Here is a 22038-nt window from a genome sequence, read left to right on the forward strand (position 1 = left end):
CTAAAGACACGCGAGATATGACCCCCGTCATGGGGCGGGTTAGTAATGTCGTACGCGATAGCTTAGCTTCCAGTTAATGCTAAAGAGAGATTGTGAACAAAGAAGCAGACGTGCTACTGCCAAAGAGTGCTGTAGATATTGCACACGTTGCGTTCTAGTTAAAGTATAAGCGACAGGACAGGGGGTCGTCCCGACCCACAGTTTAGCTTCAGTTAGGCCTAGCACCACAGTTTAGCCCGCGTGCCGCTCCACCTCCCCAGCCCAGCAGCGAACCCCTCAACGGACGTCGCCGGACTACACCCACCTCCAGCCGTCGCCTGCCTAACGTCAACCCAGCCCGCCTCTGACTGTCACAGGTGACAAGCACGGGACCGTTCGACGGCCATCTCGCAACACGGACATTCGTTGCGGGAGCAGGCCAGCCCTTGGTTAAGTACACACGAGCCAGTTACAGTGAGCACTCCGAGTGCTGGAACCTGGGGTAAACATTCTCTTTGTGCGGAGCGTGCCCTTTAAGGGCGAAGAGAATCAGTACTTTGAACTGGCACGTGTACCAGGGATTAGGGGCGCCCCGACGTTTGTTATTTTGGGGAATGCCGGCTTAGACAGGCTTTTTGTTTCAACTGTGGGCCCACTGTATTTTCTGGTTACATGTGTTGTGCAGTTAATTTGTGCAGACAGCACGTGTGGATAATAATAATCTTTCCCATCGAATAGCTCGCAGAGCTAGCCAGTACCCTCTCCCTCTCTACCTACGGGTGAATGTGTCTTAACCCTTACGGGGACCTGTTTCATTACAGTAGAGTGTGCGATCTAAGTGCCATGCATTGTGCCTTGTATTGACTGCATGATAACTTATATAAACGAGAGGCGTACAAATGGGAGCACTGTGTGCGTGTCTGTTAATGTGCATTATTGTTTAACCCCTTCTTACCCACGGCCTATACATCATTGGGACAGGTCTCCGCTCATCAGCAAGGAAAGGTACTGCTTTGGGGAGAAAGTATATCATCTATCACTACTGCCACCGGGTGTGGGAGGGTGCGGGAAGTATTCGGAGAAGTGTGGGTGTGTGGGGACTTACTGCGAGTCGCCCTGTAGGGCAAGAAGGACCAGCGCACCACCCCTAGGTTAGTAAATCCTAGGCCCCATCCACTCCCTCTGCTAAAGCTCCACTCTAATACTCCTGCACTACAGTCGGGGACTCAGCCGGACTCAGATCTGCTGCGTTCCCACTACCTGGTGACAGTGTACATCTACTCTCATAAAGTAGGGATAATCCACCCTTCTACACTTTGATCTTCTCTGGCATTCGAGCCGTGGCCTGGCCTGGCCCGTGTGTGCATTGCCAGTCTGAGAAGCGTTGCTCTCCTCTGTGGCGCTGAGACTATGGAGTTACGCAGGGCTCTCTCATCTGGCGTCCTCGAGACAGATTGTAACAGGCAGCTTATGCTTTAGTGCCCGCCATGGCATGTCTGTGTGTCTACAGGTAGTGGGGTGGTATCATCTGGCCTTCCCAGGCCACTCTCTAATCCCCTGAGCTGGGACCCTGTTGGCCTTAGCTGGGACTGGAGCCTATCCAGGAAGCTGATGGAGAGGGCAGAGAGAGAGGGGGGGGGGGGGGGGGGGAGTGGCGAGGGAGAGAGAGAGAGAAGGGGGAGAGAGAGACACACAGAGGGAATCCAGAGTACATCTGGAGCAAGCCACCAGAGACTGTGTGTGTGTGACAACCTGGGAAAACACACATATGTTCTGTGTCTCCCTGACAGGGAGGTGAGTCATTATATTTCTCTACAACACACACGCACACACACACAAACAAACAAACCCACAAAATACACCTAAACACCCACAAAATACACATGCAAGGCACGACACACACAAACACACACACACACACACACACAGAGCTCTCCTCAACCAGATTGAATTGAGGACAAAATCATTCACGAGTGTTACCGAATTAGCTGCAGCGCTGTAATATTCACTTCACGACATCCCAGACATTAATCATAAACACAGGAATTATGCATACATACATGGAGTCGTTTGCCTTCAAGGAGCTATACCATTTCCACATTAATGTCTTGAAACGGTAATGAGTCAGCCAAACAAGATTTCTAGCTCTCTTAATTATGGCCCCATTTTCAGCTCCCTCTCTCTCTCTCTCTCTCTCTCTCTCTCTCTTTCTCTCTCTCTCTCTCCATGGCAACCCAAAGTTCTGCCTGTCACCACATGAGAGATGAGGGAATAAAGACATTTTCCCATTATGCCGCCACCACAGTGTGCATATTTCTCCTGAACACAAGGCCCTCTCGAGAGCCACTCCGCCGATCCTTTAGCCCCCCCTGCTGACGGAGATGAGGAACAACAGCGCCGTGGGTTTGAGGTCGAGAGTGTAGCACAGTGCTCACAGAAGCTATAGCAGTCACTCGATGAAGGAAACCCAAGTGGTTGCAGGCTTGCAGCTGCTGTCGGGTGGGTGGATCTCATCACTCCCGGCTGTATCCATGGTGATTTCTCTTTGAGTGATAGGCCGTTTTGACAGGGTGAACGATCAGGAGGGGTAGACTAGACGTGCCTCAGGTGATGGGTACTGAGGAGCGGGCGTCCACGTGTTGACCTTTACTTAGATGAATGGCTTGACACTGTTGACCGGTTTGCCTTTGAAAATCCCACGGCATCAAATAGCAATGAATGTCATAGGACCATTAGAATGCAAATGAGCTGTTTCCAGTCATAATTGCTCTGACAAACAAGTCTGTGTTAATTGTCCTGTGTTGGCATTGCACATACACTACAAGATGAATTTGCCTAATCATGAATATAAACGGTTGCTTCCGTGCCCACGCGAGACCTTGGGGGGAGGGGCCTGGGCGACCCGCCGTGAGAATCGCTGTGCGGTGATTGGTGCAGCAGAGGCCTAAAAGTAAGGCGAATGGAACATGAGGCACGTCAGTCTCACAGGACCTCTGGCACGTGGTGGGGATCTCAAGAGTCTCTGTCCCTCCCGTCTCGCAGAACATCCCGTACACTTCCCTTCATTCAGGAATCTTAACTCCTTTGGGAGACCAACGTCATTCCCCACGAGAGGCGCTGGATGCGAGACGAACGTCCCCTACAAACATGCAATAAAGTATCCTATCGTTTAATCTAGTAGGAAAGGTATATATATCTAGCCATATCACCTATACACAAAGATGTCCCCTACAAACAAATAAAGCATCCTATTGTTTAATCTAGTAGGAAAGGTAGATGTATGCCGTGTCTCCTAATACACAAAAACGAGTCCTGACAAGGTCACACACAATAACCTCAGACCCCTGGCTCTGTGTCTATGAATAGATATAGAGATCCACGCACTGTAAACAAGCTGTCAGGTGAAAGAAACTCTGTCCTGGGTGACATCATTATCTCCATTGGTGCAGTGTGAGTCTGAGCCGCCCCCATACAGACAGACAGTCCAGTGTCCGCTCTGTCCCGTTGCGTTAGCGGTGGGGACTGTGCGCTGTGTGTGGTGAGGCAGGATGTGGCTTCACGTGTACATTAGTGTAGAAATGTGTGAACTTTGATGTGTGACGGTTGCCAGGCCGAGGCCCCATCTGGTAACGCCAGGCCGCATGACTCAGTGATGACATCATTCAGATGAGGAGCAGCGATTGACCTGAACTCAACTGGGTTGACATCTGTGCTCTTCTCTACAAAGGGCTCAAGAATTACTCCATGACTGCACGTGTGCGTGCGTTTATGTGTGACTGCCAGTCAAACTGGGGCACTGTTGTAAACTAATGGGAGATGATGTCATAATGATGTGTACATACACATACACATGCTATTGCTCACACTAATGCATGCACACACACACACACACACGCATAATTTCCGATCGCAAATACAAAGATAGATTTTTTATTTCTTAAATTTTTTATTTCAAATGAAAGAAAGGCTGTTTACAAAGGTTTTGAGGGACAATGCATACTTCTTACTGGACATACACATACATACAGTGCTTACACACATGTAAAAAATTATAATAAGGAAATGGACTGGACAAGGGCAAGGTAGCACCAGGAATCATTAGAGGATGGGTCAGCGTTGTCATAGAAACATTCGACAACGACTTCCCCCTTTACCTCTTGGAGACCGATCACATTGTATGTAGCGAGTAGCATTGTCACCCAGTGCTGGACAACCGTCTGTGAAAACACAGTGTCCCTTCCTGCCGTCCTCTTGTTCTAATCCTAGGGTAGTACCAGGAAATGATGCCAGCCTATCCATTACTTTGGCAAAGATACCATGGGACAGGTGCACGATTAGATATGTATTACAGACACTTACATGGACAGGAAAACAGTCTGTTCCCCCCTAAAACACATGGTAACAGGGGAGACATAAAAATAATATAGCTATCTATCTAAGAGATCTATCATGCTAGTGATGATGTGTTATGATCACAGCTTCAAAGCTAGACTCCCTTCATATCAATATGCATTGTGAGACGTTGTCTTAGCAGGTTGATACAATGTCTTTTGAGTGTTTTTCATTGGCTTGCACAGGGAAGAAAAGAGAGCATAAATTGACCGTAGCCATTTTGCTCGGTGGGAACAGGGTGGAAAGGAACCCAACCTGAGCATGCCATGAGAGCAAAATGGCAGCCGCGTGACTATGGTAAATGAAAATAGCAATATTGTAATGTAACTTCAACACCAAATCATTTATAGTGACAAAACATTACTGTGCCATCAAGAGCCCAGCATATTTTTACATAAAAGCTTTGTGTGCATTACATGGCTTTGATACACGTGGTTTATGCAAAATATATTAAAACATTTTGTCGGAATCTTTAAAAGATTACACAACATGGATAGGTTTACTTCTGTATGCCAAAATGTTCACCTCAGGAGAGATTCGGATCATAGACAACTATCTTTGGATGAAAGCTTCTCTGTGTAGGCACGACGGTTAAGTAGCACACCGGGCCACTGTTCCACCACTTATAAACAATATTTCAGTTCTAAAGTGTCAGTTATCATCATGGATAACGACATACTGTAGTAAATACACACTGGCTTATCATCATTCATCATCACTTTCTGTCACAACTTTCCTTAGTTCACTTCTTACATTTCCAATCTATCTATTTGCGTGTAGCCACTGTCTAGTCTGAACTAGACGGACTCTACGTAGTTGGCTGGGTACAGCCCCTCCCGCCCGCTGTCCTTCATCCCCCGACACCACCCCTGGTCATCCTCATCCTCGATCTTCAAGAACTCCTCGCCTGGAACACAGAGGGCAATTCAGCTACGGGTCATAGAGCTTATATAATATTATATATCACAAATGGATTATGTAGCATACACAGTAACATACAAATGATCAAATTATATTAGAAAATAAAAAAAAGAATAACAAACTAAAACAATTCAGAGGCATATTCATAAAGGTGAGTTTAATAAAAAAAATATATATATATAAATACTTAGTAAACAAACACATAGTTGTGGCTCAGTAGGTAGACAGTGGCTCATGAGGTAGAGCGGTCGTCTGGTAATCAGAAGGTTCCTGGTCCGATTGCAGCTTCAAGTCAAAGTGTCCTTGAGCAAGACACTCAACCTCTAACTTCTCCTGATGAGCAGGTTGGCACCTTGCATGGCTGCCTCCGCCGTCAGTGTGTGTGAATGTGTGAGTGAATGGGTGAATGTGAGGCATGATGTGTAAAAATTAAAGCGCTATATAAATGCGGTATTTACCATTTACATAGTGTGACGATCTTATATCATGAGGAGCTGAGCTATTCTTAAGCTATTCTTAGTGATGAGTGACGAGGCCCACCTCTTATTTCCAGCCTAGAATGTAGAACAGTTAGTCGAGGGTGGCCTTAGGCCCCATGATCTGTGTTCTGGTCATGTACCACAGACAGGAGGGTTAAATTGGGTTTTGCAGTGTAACTAGCGTAGTGCCCTTTATAAACGTGGCTGTTGGGAGCGTGTGCCTGTTCAGAACTGGCCAATTGCTTGTGTGCTGCTTGCAAGTGTGGAGGATAACAGGACTTCGCCAAACCCCCAGTTACCCCCCCCCCTCGCTTGTGTATAAAGAGGATTTCTCCAGGGAAATCTCGTTCTTCTTCCAGATTCCAACAGCTAGTTATTTGGTGAGAGCCATTCGAGCCATATATCTCTGAGTAAATTGTATTTATTCGTTCTAAGTTAATAAATTGTATTAACCGGATCCACCAACTGAGTAAGTTATTATTACGGCTTTAATCGGCCACATTCATTCACACAAGTCGACCGGATGAACAGTTCTCGCGATACATGTGAAGGACTTTTGAAATGATGCCCAACAGCTAACCAACAAGAATGGGTTAAGGACTAACGGCATCAGAACACGAGAACTACTAGAGTGTCTGATCACTAAGTCTGTCTGACTCTTGCCACCTAACCTGCACGGACTACAATGTATAACGTATATCATGCCAGTTAGGCTACCGTATGTATACTGCACCTGTGTATACTGCACCTGTGTATACTGCACCTGTGTGTTTACTTACTCATAGTATACATTCAGATTGTTATTGACCATATTTAGAGTTAATTATATTGTTTATACTGCTTATTTCTTTATTCTTTGCTATAATTGTATTTGTTACAAAGGGTCAGATTAAACCGAATATATATATTTATTGCTTGAGATCCCATGTATAATATTTGTATATCGTCTGATATCCCTTGTATATTCTTTGTATATATACACGGAATATCCCTTTACCTAGGTACAAGCCAGACCATAATATTCGTTCTCCTATTGGACAGCGACCCCCTAGGCGCCAACGGCCATACCCCCAATGTCTAGTTCAAAGCCACCGCTAAGACATGTCTCAACATGCCCAGGTTTGCGCAGTGATACGAGACAGAACTGAGGTTGGCACTGGATTGTTCACCTTGCGTATAAATACGTCGCAGGTGGATACAGCAGTTAGTTAACCCAACAAGTTGAAGCCTTCACCACGAGTCAACGACCAAGTGAAGTGAGCAACCTTGCGTCTAAATAGAGCACTTAAAACCGCGTGCGAATAGGATAGTAAAAGTGTCAGAGCTTAGTGAAATAACGTCAAGTTCGACCTAGTTAATGGGAAGTACCGTGCACAGGAGAATCTACACCGGCGAGTGCAGAGCCTTTTCCGGCTGGATTATATTGCTTTTGGTACTGTGGCTGCTGGAGCAGAGAACCGTCTACCCCACTACTGTGTGGGATCAACCCGTGAGGAGCATCACTCGAGCCCGTCTCTAGGAAGAGGCTGGCTGGCTTTATCCATGCTGTCGCGCATACCGGATTATAGCTGCTGCTTTTGTCTGCCGATCGAGGGGAGTATATGTACCGCCTCCCGTAGCTGGAGCTTATTGATTCCCCGTTGATCCAGACTTTTGCTCCCGACAACTCCTCTCCCCTGCTGGCTTACAACCGGAGGGAACCCCCTTAGTATCTCCAGCCGACTACGAGTGTACCTTATATAATTCTTATGCTACAGGTGGTATTAATTATCTCCATCGTAATATGCTCATGGACTTACGCTCTTGACCTATTTATGCATATTCTTCGCCATACAAGCGCGACCCTAATTCTCAATACTGTAATCTAATATTGCTGCTCTTCTAATAAATATTCCAAACAGGACTTTCTTTGTTAAGCCGTGTTATTGTGTGGGTGTTCATCATATATACCTGTGTACTGTATGGCCAGTAATTAAAGTACATAACTCAGTAGTGGTTTAATGATACCATACTCTCAATACAGTCAGGGAATTGTACCCCTCAGTTACAGTATTGCCTATATTTATGTCTTCTACTATTACCATGCCCATACCTGTACCTGCTGCTATGATGCCTGAATTTCCCCAAGGGGATCAATAAAGGAATATCTTATCTTATCTTAAAAAAACAAACCTAAAATTGAGCTCATCATACTCACAAGGAACTGTGCTGTCTGCAATTGGGTCAAAGTAATCTTTAAAGGAACACGCCAACATTTGGGGAAATTAGCTTACCGTCTTCTCCAGAGAGAGACAAGAAGATAGATACCAGTTCCCTCTCTGTGCGTTCAGTAGAAAGCTATCTGGCTGCACGTTAACCTAGCTTAGCACACTGAATGGGAGCAGACAGTGCAGCCAGATAGCTTTCTACTGAAAGCACAGAGAGGAAACTGGTATCTATCTTCTTGTCTCTCTCTGGAGAAGACGGTAAGCTAATTTCCCAAAATGTTGGTGTGTTCCTTTAAAGATGGATTTATTTATTTATTTTACAACATGTTAGCGTCACGTGAGTTGATGTCCTTTAGGACACAGCCAAGTGGAGAAGAGGTGAAAAAATGTGGCACACAATCCGGTTCACTTACCATACTATAATTACAGTATAATAGACAACCGCAACACTTCCGGGATTCTGAAATCGGGGAGGAGATAGCGGGGGGAGCATATGAATGAATGTGGATGAGAGCCTTGATGTAAGTGGTTGCAGCTATGGCTGTGGGGGTGCTGGAGACATGATCGAATAGACTTTTATGCGCCTGAATCTCCTGAACACGGCACGACCCATTCCTAATCGATCAGAACTAAATCGGCCGAGATCAAGTCCCTTTTTCAGCACCTACTCCCCATACGCATGCGCAGATTGTCAACGGAGTCTGAACGGCGCGAAACTACGCGCGAATGAATGTGGAATGTTCCATCAGAGGGGGGAGCTTGTGGTGGTAGTGTGAGCGGCTATAGACCACCAGGCGCATAAAAGTCAGGCGCATAAAAGTCTATTGCATCATGTCTCTAGCACCCCCACAGCCGTAGCTGCAACCAATTACATCAAGGCTCTCATCCACATTCATTAATTTGCTCCCCCCGCTATCTCCTTCCCGATTTCAATGTAACGCGGAAGTGCAGTGGTCTATAGAAGCTACCGGCGAGAGTGGCCGATGCACCAGGGGGTGCTGGGTATTGTAGTTAATTTCCTCAACGTCTGCTAATTACACATTTTTCATTTGATTTAAACGCAGTGGTGTGTATATAATGGCTATTGTATCACGGATATGTCAACCCTTTCACTACCACACTACAGAAGGTTAATCTTTCATTACCACACTACAGATGGTGGTTGTGAAAGGATTAACCCTTTGTCGCGTGGTAGTGAAAGGGTTAACCTTCTGTGTTGTCGCAGTGAAAGGGTTAACCCTTTTGGTAGTGTGGTAGTGAAAGGGTTAAAGCTTAGTCCATAAAATGTGAGATATCTTGAAAGAGGGCGACTGAAAAAGGCCCAATGGGAGATTTTGTATCTTCCGGTTGTTTTTTGCGGGAGCCTCCAGGGGACGGGGTGGAGTGGACTGTGGAGCTCCATGTGGGCCACAGACAGACAGACACACGCAGAGATTCCTTCCTTTATAGTTCGATTAGTCAAATATTCAACTCAATTCTAAACGTCACAAAGTTCACCTAATGAGGCTAAAATTAGAGCGTTCACTCGTCAAGTCAAACCCGACCTGCCGCCCGCCCGCCCCGGACAGGAAGTCCCGTCTAACAAACAAATCTAATAGAGTAATAATTGAATATGATATAACATATGATCTCTCTACTGTATAATCTAATAATATACAGTGAGCCGAGCAGAGTCCTGCACACCAACGAATGCATAAAAAAGAAAAACACACAAACGGTAGTATCGCTGTGCTGGAGGGAGGTGGGTGTTTACCTGCTTTAAACGACAGCTCATCCGTCTCCTGGCCGACGTAGTCATAAAGAGCCCTGACTCTCACTCCTCCGATCATCCCACTGGGGGGGGGGGGGGGGGGGGGGGGGTTGGGGGGGCAGACACACGGGGGGAGGACAAGTGAATGTGAAAATGATGAGTGCATAATCAATCACACACTAAGGGCCACATGCCATCAGCACATTACACCAGAGATTAAGAGGACTGGGCTGCTGGTCATGTGACACAAAACACAGACAGTAGGCTGTTCTACAGGGAGGTGCTGTTACCTCCTCAGGCTGTTCTACAGGGAGGTGCTGTTACCTCCTCAGGCTGTTCTACTGGGAGGTGCTGTTACCTCCTCAGGCTGTTCTACTGGGAGGTGCTGTTACCTCCTCAGGCTGTTCTACAGGGAGGTGCTGTTACCTCCTCAGGCTGTTCTACTGGGAGGTGCTGTTACCTCCTCAGGCTGTTCTACTGGGAGGTGCTGTTACCTCCTCAGGCTGTTCTACAGGGAGGTGCTGTTACCTCCTCAGGCTGTTCTACAGGGAGGTGCTGTTACCTCCTCAGGCTGTTCTACAGGGAGGTGCTGTTACCTCCTCACTCAGGCTGTTCTACAGGGAGGTGCTGTTACCTCCTCAGGCTGTTCTACAGGGAGGTGCTGTTACCTCCTCAGGCTGTTCTACAGGGAGGTGCTGTTACCTCCTCAGACTGTTCTACAGGGAGGTGCTGTTACCTCCTCAGGCTGTTCTACAGGGAGGTGCTGTTACCTCCTCAGGCTGTTCTACAGGGAGGTGCTGTTACCTCCTCAGGCTGTTCTACAGGGAGGTGCTGTTACCTCCTCAGACTGTTCTACAGGGAGGTGCTGTTACCTCCTCACTCAGGCTGTTCTACAGGGAGGTGCTGTTACCTCCTCACTCAGACTGTTCTACAGGGAGGTGCTGTTACCTCCTCAGACTGTTCTACAGGGAGGTGCTGTTACCTCCTCAGGCTGTTCTACAGGGAGGTGCTGTTACCTCCTCAGACTGTTCTACAGGGAGGTGCTGTTACCTCCTCACTCAGACTGTTCTACAGGGAGGTGCTGTTACCTCCTCACTCAGGCTGTTCTACAGGGAGGTGCTGTTACCTCCTCAGGCTGTTCTACAGGGAGGTGCTGTTACCTCCTCACTCAGGCTGTTCTACAGGGAGGTGCTGTTACCTCCTCAGGCTGTTCTACAGGGAGGTGCTGTTACCTCCTCAGGCTGTTCTACAGGGAGGTGCTGTTACCTCCTCACTCAGGCTGTTCTACTGGGAGGTGCTGTTACCTCCTCACTCAGGCTGTTCTACTGGGAGGTGCTGTTACCTCCTCACTCAGACTGTTCTACAGGGAGGTGCTGTTACCTCCTCACTCAGGCTGTTCTACTGGGAGGTGCTGTTACCTCCTCACTCAGACTGTTCTACAGGGAGGTGCTGTTACCTCCTCACTCAGGCTGTTCTACAGGGAGGTGCTGTTACCTCCTCAGACTGTTCTACTGGGAGGTGCTGTTACCTCCTCAGACTGTTCTACAGGGAGGTGCTGTTACCTCCTCACTCAGGCTGTTCTACAGGGAGGTGCTGTTACCTCCTCACTCAGACTGTTCTACAGGGAGGTGCTGTTACCTCCTCAGGCTGTTCTACAGGGAGGTGCTGTTACCTCCTCACTCAGGCTGTTCTACAGGGAGGTGCTGTTACCTCCTCAGGCTGTTCTACAGGGAGGTGCTGTTACCTCCTCAGGCTGTTCTACAGGGAGGTGCTGTTACCTCCTCAGGCTGTTCTACAGGGAGGTGCTGTTACCTCCTCAGGCTGCTCTACAGGGAGGTGCTGTTACCTCCTCAGGCTGCTCTACAGGGAGGTGCTGTTGTACAAACTCACCTCCTCTCTATCGTTCCTTTCTCATCTTTCTCCACCACTTTCTTTACTTTTTTGCTTTTCTTTTCAGGCGTCCACTCCTGTAAAAAGAAATTATGCAAACGTAAGGCCTTTGTTTTTTTAGGTTTTTTTTTATAAATGTTTTACTTCAGGCTAAAACAGGCTATTAAGTTAGGCTATGACACATTGCATTATGAGCTGTGAGACCAACCACCATAGAGGAGAATGTACTCATGGGTCACCATCTCAATCTGATCAGTCTGTCACACTCGACTCCATTAAACCCCATTAGCCTCCAGCGTGTGTGTGTGTGTGTGTGTGTGTGTGTGTGTGTGTGTGTGTGTGTGTGTGTGTGTACATGTACTATTACAGTTGATTTGATTAAGTTAAGTTGACTACAAGCCAAACTTTGGCAAGATAATACTTAACTGAGTATAATAAAGAGTATTGCATTTAAATGTTGCATAACGACACGCACTGCACCTCTGAGCTACTGCCTGGTCTCGTGCCAGACAACTTAGAAATACATGTATTTCAGTTGTGAGAAAAGCCAAATCAAATGATTATTTAGGCCTAATTACTTGAAGCACATGTTTAATCAAACACCTTGAAATGTATGGATCTGGTCAAATTTAAAACATCACAAATCATGTACAAAGTCAGAAATAACCTTTTGCCAAAAAATACAAACATAAGTTTAAAAATATGTACAAAAAAATCTTTCTTAAATGGGTATCTGGAAGAGGAAGTGTGTTGATTGGGATGTAAGATGTAAATAAAGAAAATGTAAGAAATTATGTATATATGGTATTTATTTAGTATATATATATATTATATATTACATGTTTATAGGTATATTTATGTATTTACTATTTATATATAAATGTATTGGATTGTATAGAGATAGAGATACAGCGTTTATACATATAATTAACAATAGATTAAATGATCATTTGTGATATTTGAGGATTTTTTTAAAGTGTATACTTCTTCCTACTCCTTTTTCGTACAGGGGAAACAATGATTTGTTTATCTGTTTCTCTTTTAGTTGTCTTTTTTATTATCTTTTGTATAGTCAAATGAACAGATATATTTTTGTTTATACTTGTTCGAAGAAAAAAAATCTTTCATTCATTCCTTCATTCAAGCACTGCAAGCCAGTGATACCAGTAGATCAACTGGAGAGGATGAATTGGATTATTTCTTTCTAAAACTGCCTGCTCCAACTACCACTGAGCAATCAACGCATATGTTTAATCTTTGCATCTCAAGGGGCAGATTTCCTAATATTTGGAAATCGCTCCATGTGATTCCTTTACATAAAGGAGGTGATAAAGATGATTTAAATAATTACGGCCCGATCGCCAAACTAACCTGCTTAGCAAAAGTCCTGGAATCTTTGGTAAAACAATCAACTCAAGTATTTTCTTTCAAGTCACTCAGTACCGTACTTAGTCTGCATGGATCTGGATTTAGAGCTAATCACAGCATCATTTCACCTATTACATTCGTTACAAATTATACAATATCTGCAGTGGATAGGAAGAAACACTGTGCTGCCCCTTTTTGTAGCTCTATCTAAAGCATTTGATACAGTTGACCATCCCTGGCTCCTACAAAGATTGTCTAGTATTGGTTTGGATAGAAAGGCTTGTAATTGCTTTGGGCAGTGACAGTGTGTGATGTAGGGAAATGCCCTACATCTGTCTGTGTGCCGTGCTGTGTTATACTGCTGACTCCGTACAACTGGCCAGTGAGAACGTTTCCTTTCCTTTAATGCCCTTCGGCCCTAATCTTAACACTTTGAGTGCCAATGACGAGAAGTCTAGTTTTTTAATCGGTATTGCTTTTATTAGCGATATCCATTAATTTTTCATCAATCTAGCCTCACGTTATCATTGGGAGTGGCTCTGAGCTCGAACAGGGAAAATACCGCCCCCTATCGTCTCCCGGATGGTAATGCATCCATTGGATTGGACTCAATGGAAATGCATGAAAAAAAAAATCCGGAATCCACATTTTACTTCTCAGGCATGTACCCCGAGACGATTTCATTCATTGCCGACCCTCAGAACAGTGTGGAATATGTGTTTCAAGTACCCAGCGTTGGATCAATAAACACAATCGATATTTGGAATGGCGATCAGGAATTGGAATAATCTTTTTGGAGAACATCTGATGTGAGGTAAGGAATCTATTTTACCAGTCTTGGGTTAATCAGAGTTTTTTTCAGATATATCTCAACGTGTCCCCTATATGTGTGTGTGTGTGTGTGTGTGTGCTGACCAGGAAATGGATAATAGATTTTTCAGCCCGCTTCTCTAGCGTGCATAAGTACACATATACTATCGACAATCTAGCGTTTATTTGAAAACTATTAGTAGTTAGTGTGGGGCCTCCCCATGCCGCGGCCGAGAACACTCAAAGCACTAGAGAGCGAGCAGTAGTGAGTACAGCTATGGAGACAATAGTATGGTTATTGGTACCACGACTTGTGGAGACTATTATGAAGAGGACAAAACGATCACACTTATGGATGATAACGTGCGTTTTCACCAGACTACACCGGACTCAGCACCTCTGGTAAATCATAAAAATACTATAGTCAAACCGCTAAGGAGGCAACATCATCTGTCGCCGAGTTGCAAGCACCCCAGACTACAGCCAGCTAACGTTCGGCAATGGCGCTCGCCTAGAGCGAACTATTGGAGATCATTATGAAGAGGACAAATGGTGACGATCCATCCATCGTAATTTTTGGTGGACCTGCTGACAAAGGTAACGTCTATTTTACCGAACCCCATCATAAAACATGAGTTTGTAATGATCCCAGCGTCGGAAAACTACCCCCCCCCCCCCCCCCCCCCCCTTGGTGGCCCTGTGAACAGAAACATTCCGTATATGGTCATGTTTACCTTTGACCTGGAAATAATATAATAATATAGGTTTCAGGCGAGCAACCTGCGTTATTTTTAAACCTAGCCGCATTTTGCGGAGACGCTCTCTGATTGGCCACTTCATGTTTCTACACTGGTTAAGCTTAGGCACTCTTTCGAAGTTGGTTAAGGTTAGAGTTTGTCTTAGAGCAGGGCGATAGAACATCAGCCCTGATTCCAAACTCTAACTTTAACCAACTTCGAAAGAGTCGCCTAAGCTTAACCAGTGATAAACTAGGCGTTAGGTAGTTTGCAGGCTGTTAGACCCGGACATGGGCAAAGACACAGCTCGTCACGCCATTGGGCGCACATGTCAGTGGCCAATCAGAGAGCGTCAGTCAGTGGCCAATCAGAGAGCGTCTCCGCAAAATGCGGCTAGGCTTAAAAATAACGCGAGCAACCAGCATGAATATGCGCATGCTGCACAAAACACGTCATAGCTTGCGTTCCAGAAAAGTGAGCTTATTTTGAAACGGGACCATTTTTAGCATGGGATAGCGCACAAACAAAGGCATGTAGAAATAAAAGCTTTTTTCCCTGTTGGAGTATAAATAGTGCCTGTCTCCATAGCTATAATATAGAATATACGATGGGTCTGCAAACATCGTGAAAATTGTCAAAAAAGCTGGCTCCAGGGAGTAAAGATGGAAAAACAGCGTGGCAGTCAAAGAGTTAATGCAAGTAAAACAAAATCCATGCTGATTACTAGAGCCAGAAATATTGAATATAATGGTTTGCATGTATCCATTGTAAGTGGTTGTAGCATTGAGAGAGTCAGTGAGTACAAATATCCTGGCGTCTGCTCGATGAGAATTTACATTTAAATACCACATACTGTAGAAAATCTTGCCAGCAGGCTGTGACAGGAAATGGGCTTATTGTATGTAAACAAAACCAGCTTTCCTTTGATTACTCGGAAGAGGATCGTCTAAGCAGTATTGGAGTTATGGTGATGTCATTTATAGACATGCTGCTGCTTCCACTCTTAAACCACTTGACTCTGTCTATCACTCTGCCTGCAGATTCATTACTGGTGACAGCTATGATACTCACCATTGTCTCACTGGGATTTGTTTATATACGAAGCTCTTATTCGTAAACTACCACCTTACACCTTACATCACAATGTTGCTGGATTGGAATTTTAAACCATATCTAACTTGCTCAAATGACTGGCATTCGGGCATGTTCTGGTCTAGGAAAGTCTGCCTTTTCCACTAAAGGGGCACTTCACTGAAAAACAACGCCGATTTATTTTGCGCATAATGTCGCCCATACCCCAAGGCTCTGAACTGTTTTGCACACATTCATTTAGTGACAGTTATTGAGAGGTAATGAGTTTTAGATATCTCCTCCCTTGATGTCATCAGAGGACACTGAGGCTGTGGTTACACTAAAGGAAAACAATAACGTTTCATTTTCACTTTTCGGAACGTTGCATTATGGCAGTCAGGTTAGACATCGTTTGTGTCCTGTATGCGCGGGAGATATTTGTCGCGTGCACAAGCCAGACAGAGAGAGAGAGCACAGAGCGCACGTGTGTGGATGTGTGTGTGCCTCGTTTGTCCTCGCACGTCGCAAGTGTGTAAAAGCACAGCAGAGCCCCGCTCCTCGTTCAGACAGATAGAGAGAGCACAGAGCGAGTGTGTGCATGTGTGTGCGCCTTGCATCGTGAGTGTGTGTAAAAGCACAGCAGAGCCCCGCTCCTCGTTCAGTGCATGTGAACTTCGCAGTAATTGTGCAGAACAAAGCAAGCGTAGATCACAGTAGGCAGGTCCTCTGTTTATGTCCATAGCTCTCCGGAGCATCGCAAAGCGCGCCTTCAGACGTCCGAACGAACACTCGATCACCATGCGTCGGTGTCTAGTGTGCATGGGTGTTGGACGTGAACGGCTCCGTCTCCGGCTCGGCAAGTTTACATGCCACCATTCCAAGGGACTTTGAGAACTAAAACCCCCTTTGAGCGTTGCAACCTCAAAGGGGTCAGCAACCTTTACTATCAAAAGAGCAATTTTTTCCCCCTCCCACAAAATAAAATTCCTCTGGCGCAGCAAAACCAATTTACCCTTAAAATGAAGATAACACAGTGTATAACATTTTATATAGTATACCCAAGCATACCCCACATTTAGCATAAAAACGCCTGACAATTGCATACCTAAAGTAATTTGCGATTTATTATACTTTATACTTATAGCACACACAATTATAAAGCAACAAAAATAAAATGTTTGACTTTTTATCGCTGTTTTTACCGCTGTTATAACAAAGGAAAACCTCAAACTCTTATGAAGAGGAGAAAAATACTGGCTGTGTAGACCTACATTTAAATAAAACACAGAAGAGGAGACAAAACACTGGTGTCTGTAGACCAACTTTGAAATAAAACCCTGAAATATGCAGCTCTATTTGAGTCCTTCCCTTATTTGTGGAAAATCTATAAAATAAAAAGTAAATTTTTTGTTGTTCGCAAATCTCTCACCACATATCAGGCATACAGGTAAGCCTACATCGTTAGTCGTGAAAGCAAATTAATATGTCCACGCTGAATTAAACCCTCTATTTTCCTCAGACTTTCCTTTTTTTGGATTTATCCATGGTTAGCATACTGGGGGGTCGGAAACTCAAGATTAGCCACTTGCAGACGGCAGGGAGAGGCGCGGGGTGTGACGTACTGTATATTTTAGTTGATGAAATATTTTAGTTGACTAAATATTTTAGTTGATGAAATATTTTTTCATTTCAGTGTCACAGTATGACACCGATCTCCAAAATAAGAGATAAAAAAAAAAGTTAAAAAAAAAAAGTTAAATATATATATATATATTTTTTATTTTTACCAGGGAGCCGACCCCTGCACTAGGAGAACGAAAATGCCAGCTAAAACGCTGTTGCCTTTTAACTTGGACATGCAAACGAAATCATTCGAAAATACAACGTTGCTGTTTTCCCCCAGTGTAACCATGGCCTGAATCCTAGAGTTGTGTTAATTACAGCTCAATGAAAATGACCAATCCCTATTGTAATCCTTATCTCTATTTTCTCAGAGGAAGAAAGGTAAATAGAAACAGAAAGAGAGAGTGGGAAAACGAGAGTTGGAATGAGGAAGAAAGATTAAATGCAGGGTGCGATTTACTGATGTCCCTCCCTACCTCTGTTCATTAATTTTATTTGTTTTTTAAGATTTATCCCCACTTCTGGTAGTCTATAATAGACTATCATTCATTCTTGCATTGAATTAAATACATGGATTTCTCTAAATCGTCAGCAGCTGCACACCAGTGTCTCCCTGCTCACTGGTGCCTCCTCTCTCCAAGAAGCTACTGTGAGCTGTGTTTTTAGCCTGTTGACAATACGTTCATTTAATCTCTCTGTAAGTGATTGAGGGGCAAGTCCCTCGATTTAGAAAGATCACTGAATAGAAAATGACTTTCTGTTGCATTGTATACGATGTGTGAGTTTTATATGGATATAACTGTATATATTCTTTTATGGCCTACATAAAATTTAAAACATAGAAACATACAAATCTAAGAGAGAGAGAGAGAGAGAGAGAGAGAGAGAGAGAGAGAGAGAGAGAGAGAGAGAGAGAGAGAGAGAGAGAGAGAGAGATAGAAAGAGAGAGAGAGCGAGAGAATCACGCCCCCCTTATCTACGCCGCAGAGCTAGTCTCTGTTTCACCTAACACTATTGCTCCGTGATCATAGCCATTCATCTCTAAAGCTAACCACTATTTGTCATAGCCATTCATCTCTAAAGCTAACCACTATTTGTAAAAGCCACAACCACGTTACCATATTTGTAATAATGTAAATCATTGTGTCGTTGTACATATTGTTAGCTTGGTAGCCAGCATTCTCGAAACTCCTAACAATGCCAGATTTAAAATGGTTCTCTCCTCTTTGTATACCTTTGTCCTCACAAGTATTCTGCCAGGGAACTTATGGACACGACAATAGTAGTAGTTATAAGGTGTTTGAGCTTGTAACGTTAACGTTAGTTAGCGCATAGCTATCGTGGTAGCCCGTTAGCTTGGTAGCCAGCTTATCTTAGCTTGGTAGCCAGCATTCTCATTGTCGTGTCCATAAGTTCCCTGGCAGAATACTTGTGAGGACAAAGGTATACAAAGAGGAGAGAACCATTTTAAATCGGCCATTCATGCCGGCTAGCAAGCTACACGTCACGGCATGTTGATAAGCATGAACCGGTTGGGATTCGATGTTGATAAGCATGAACCGGTTGGGATTCGAATAGACGCAGCCCCACTCGGTGCATCAGTCACAAAACGCGCTACCACGATAGCTATGAGCTAACTAACGTTAACGTTACAAGCTCAAACACCTTATAACTACTACTATTGTCGTGTCCATAAGTTCCCTGGCAGAATACGGCATTGTTAGGAGTTTCGAGAATGCTGGCTACCAAGCTAAGCTACGTTAGCTAACTTAGCTACTAACGTTATATACACAATATGTACAACGACACAATGATTTACATTATTACAAATATGGTAACGTGGTTGTGGCTTTTACAAATAGTGGTTAGCTTTAGAGATGAATGGCTATGACAAATAGTGGTTAGCTTTAGAGATGAATGGCTATGATCACGGAGCAATAGTGTTAGGTGAAACAGAGACTAGCTCTGCGGCGTAGATAGGGGGGGCGTAATAGCGTAGGTCAGTGGCCAATCAGAGCGCAAAACTCGAACGCGGAAGTACGAGTTGTTTGGGCTTCGAATAGACGCGTCCCCTCCGGTACACGAGGAGACAGCCTGTCACATCTTTTCACCTGCCAGCGCGGACTCTCATTGGCGAGGTGTAACGTGTGGGAGGCTCACACTACCCCCGCCATTTCCTGTCTCTGCTGTGCAGGCGTCCCCCAACCGACCTGTAGGAGTCGCTGTCCACAACGTCCAGATTACCACCCATCAACTTCCACCCGCTAACTCTGCCAATTGAGCCAGTGTGACGGCCGGCCCAAGCCGGAGGCAACGCCGACAGCCGGATTTGAACCCGGTGTCTCTTGCGTTGGTGACGAGCGCAATGTCCGCTGCGCCACCCAGCCACCTGATAATAAATAATTTGAAGTTTGGACAAATTTTTTACAACTGAGGTAGGTAGATAAAAAAAGTTTTGACTAAAGTACAGAAAAAAGTAACGGTGGGGTACCAGTATCGATTCACAGGTACCGGTACCGGTTCAAATGTGAATGGTACCCAACCCTAATAGAGAGAGAGAGAGAGTTATAGCAACACAGAGGGAGAGAGAGACACCTGAAACGTAGGCCAGTCAGTGGGCATGCCGGGTCCATGGGTGTTCTTCCACCAGCGCAGATCATCCTGCTCGTTGATGGCCATCAGCGTGTTGTGGAGCTCATTGTACACTTCCTTCACACTGAGAGAGAGAGAGAGAGAGAGAGAGAGAGAGAGAGAGAGAGAGAGAGAGAGAGAGAGAGAGAGAGAGAGAGAGAGAGAGAGAGAGAGGGAGAGAGAGAGAGAGAGAGAGAGAGAGAGAGAGAGAGAGAGAGAGAGAGAGAGAGAGAGAGAGAGAGAGAGAGAGAGAGAGGGAGAGAGAGAGAGAGAGAGAGAGAGAGAGAGGGAGAGAGAGAGAAAGAAAGAGAAAGAGATGATACACATAAGCTTACAGTAGGCAAAGCACAGACTGTGCTGTGCTGTGTTCCAACACCAATCAAGCACAGGAAATGGTGGAGGCCCATGGTCTTTTGTTGGGTAACCCTATTTCCTGCGTGTGGATTCAAGGTTTTTCAACTCGTGACCCCATTTTTTGTCGCTTCCCGGTTCTCTTGGAAACGGGCGGCGGGCCAGAACTCTGACCGTGGTACTCAGTGAGTAAAGCTAATGGTATTGCGTCAACTATATTATAAGTATTCCATACCATATATAATATATAATATTGATTGATTGATTGATTGATTGGAGGCTGTGGAAGAATCTACATTCCTAGATTCCTAGACAATAGCCTACATCTCGTACCTAGGAGGGCCAATGGTTCCAATCCCCCCCACAGCCCTAACCCTGGACAGTCTACAAGTGGTGGCCCTTCCTCTTGAGCCAAGCTCATTGACCTCTGATTTGTGTGTCTTGTACTAATACATCTATATTGATCATGAAGATCTGTCCATGCGCATAATTGATGCATCCGGTTCCACCATGGAGGCCTTGTGCGGAATGTTTGTGTAGTTCTCTGTCTTCCAACATGGCTGCCTGTAAAATAGCAACCATCGTTTTGCACATGCCAATGGAAGAGACAACGGTTGCTATGTGTTGATATATGAGAAATATATACAAGAAATATATCAACAAAAACATCATAATTTGGTGTTTTATTACTGGATCTTGTAAACAAGTCACAGTGGAACAGTAATAGCATGCTTTTCCGGTGTTACACCTATGCACAGAAATTAGGCATTTTCTGTTGAAAGTGGTTACCAACGGTTACAGGCAGCCATATTGGAAGAAAGAGAACTACACAAACATTCCGTACAAGGGATCCATTGGGCTGTCTAACTCAAAACTGACAAGGTCAGGGGTGAAAAGCAAATCGTTCTCACATCCTTCTCAAGAGAACACTGATCTCGAAAGCAGGCTGGGACAGCCACTTGGAGCTCAAATAGGTCAAGCAATTTGGGGGAATTGTATTGCTTGACCTTACCAGCTCAACCAAGAAAGAGAATAAAAGAAGGATTATACATGGCAAGTACTTCCAACCAGTCATTTTCCTGACACACACAGACACAGACACACAAACACTGCAGTTGTGAGGTGAGTTACCTCTCGTTGGTGGTGACGTCCAGGTGTTTGTGAATGGAGAGGAAGGCTTCTTTGAGGAAGTCGATCCTCTTCCTCTCCTCCTCCTGCGATTGGTCAAAGATAGACTCCATCTCCTCCATGTAGCGGGGGGCGTAGCGGCTCACCTCCTCCAGTACCTTCTCGTAGCGGACGCGCACCTGGGACGATGGACTGAAGTGAGTATTGTGCAGGGCCAATGTACACACGCACATAAACACATGTGCAAAGTTTTAGAGGTCTCGTGGCGAAAACGTTGCCGGTTCAAATCCCTGGGCTGGATGGTAAGATATTTGGAAGTGAACAATTGTCCCTCTTCCCTCCCACAACAACTACCGTTGAGCTGCCCATGAGCAAGGCACTTCACTTACAACTGCTCCAGTGCAGCTGCTCAATGGCCGACATTAGAATGGTTGTCCTAGATCCTCCCCACCACACACACACACGCACGCACGCACACACGCGCGCGCACACACACACACACACACACACACACACACACACTCTCACACACACACACACACACACACACACACACACTCACACACACACACACACACACACACACACACACACACACACACACACACACACACACACACACACACACACACACACACACACACACACACACACACACACACACACACACACACACACACACACACACACACACACACACA

General features: G+C 45.1%; 1 protein-coding gene across 2 annotated transcripts in view; it reads right to left on the bottom strand.

Moving 5' to 3' along the window:
* Window positions 1–3926: 3926 nt before the first annotated feature.
* The window catches only part of LOC311240912 (protein kinase C and casein kinase substrate in neurons protein 3), a 51998-nt gene continuing 33886 nt past the window's right edge, over window positions 3927–22038 (bottom strand). For both annotated transcript variants that reach the window (XM_084329525.1, XM_084329524.1), the window contains exons 6-10: window positions 21341–21516; window positions 19823–19943; window positions 11619–11695; window positions 9732–9811; window positions 3927–5278 (exon numbers count right to left, since the gene is read on the bottom strand). In XM_084329525.1, the coding sequence (XP_084185651.1) occupies window positions 5169–5278; window positions 9732–9811; window positions 11619–11695; window positions 19823–19943; window positions 21341–21516 (564 nt within the window). In that variant the 3' untranslated portion in view covers window positions 3927–5168. The remainder of the gene's footprint in view (window positions 5279–9731; window positions 9812–11618; window positions 11696–19822; window positions 19944–21340; window positions 21517–22038) is intronic.

Source organism: Notolepis coatsorum (genome assembly GCF_963971535.1).
Source record: "Notolepis coatsorum genome assembly, chromosome: 14".
Taxonomy (NCBI): domain Eukaryota; kingdom Metazoa; phylum Chordata; class Actinopteri; order Aulopiformes; family Paralepididae; genus Notolepis; species Notolepis coatsorum.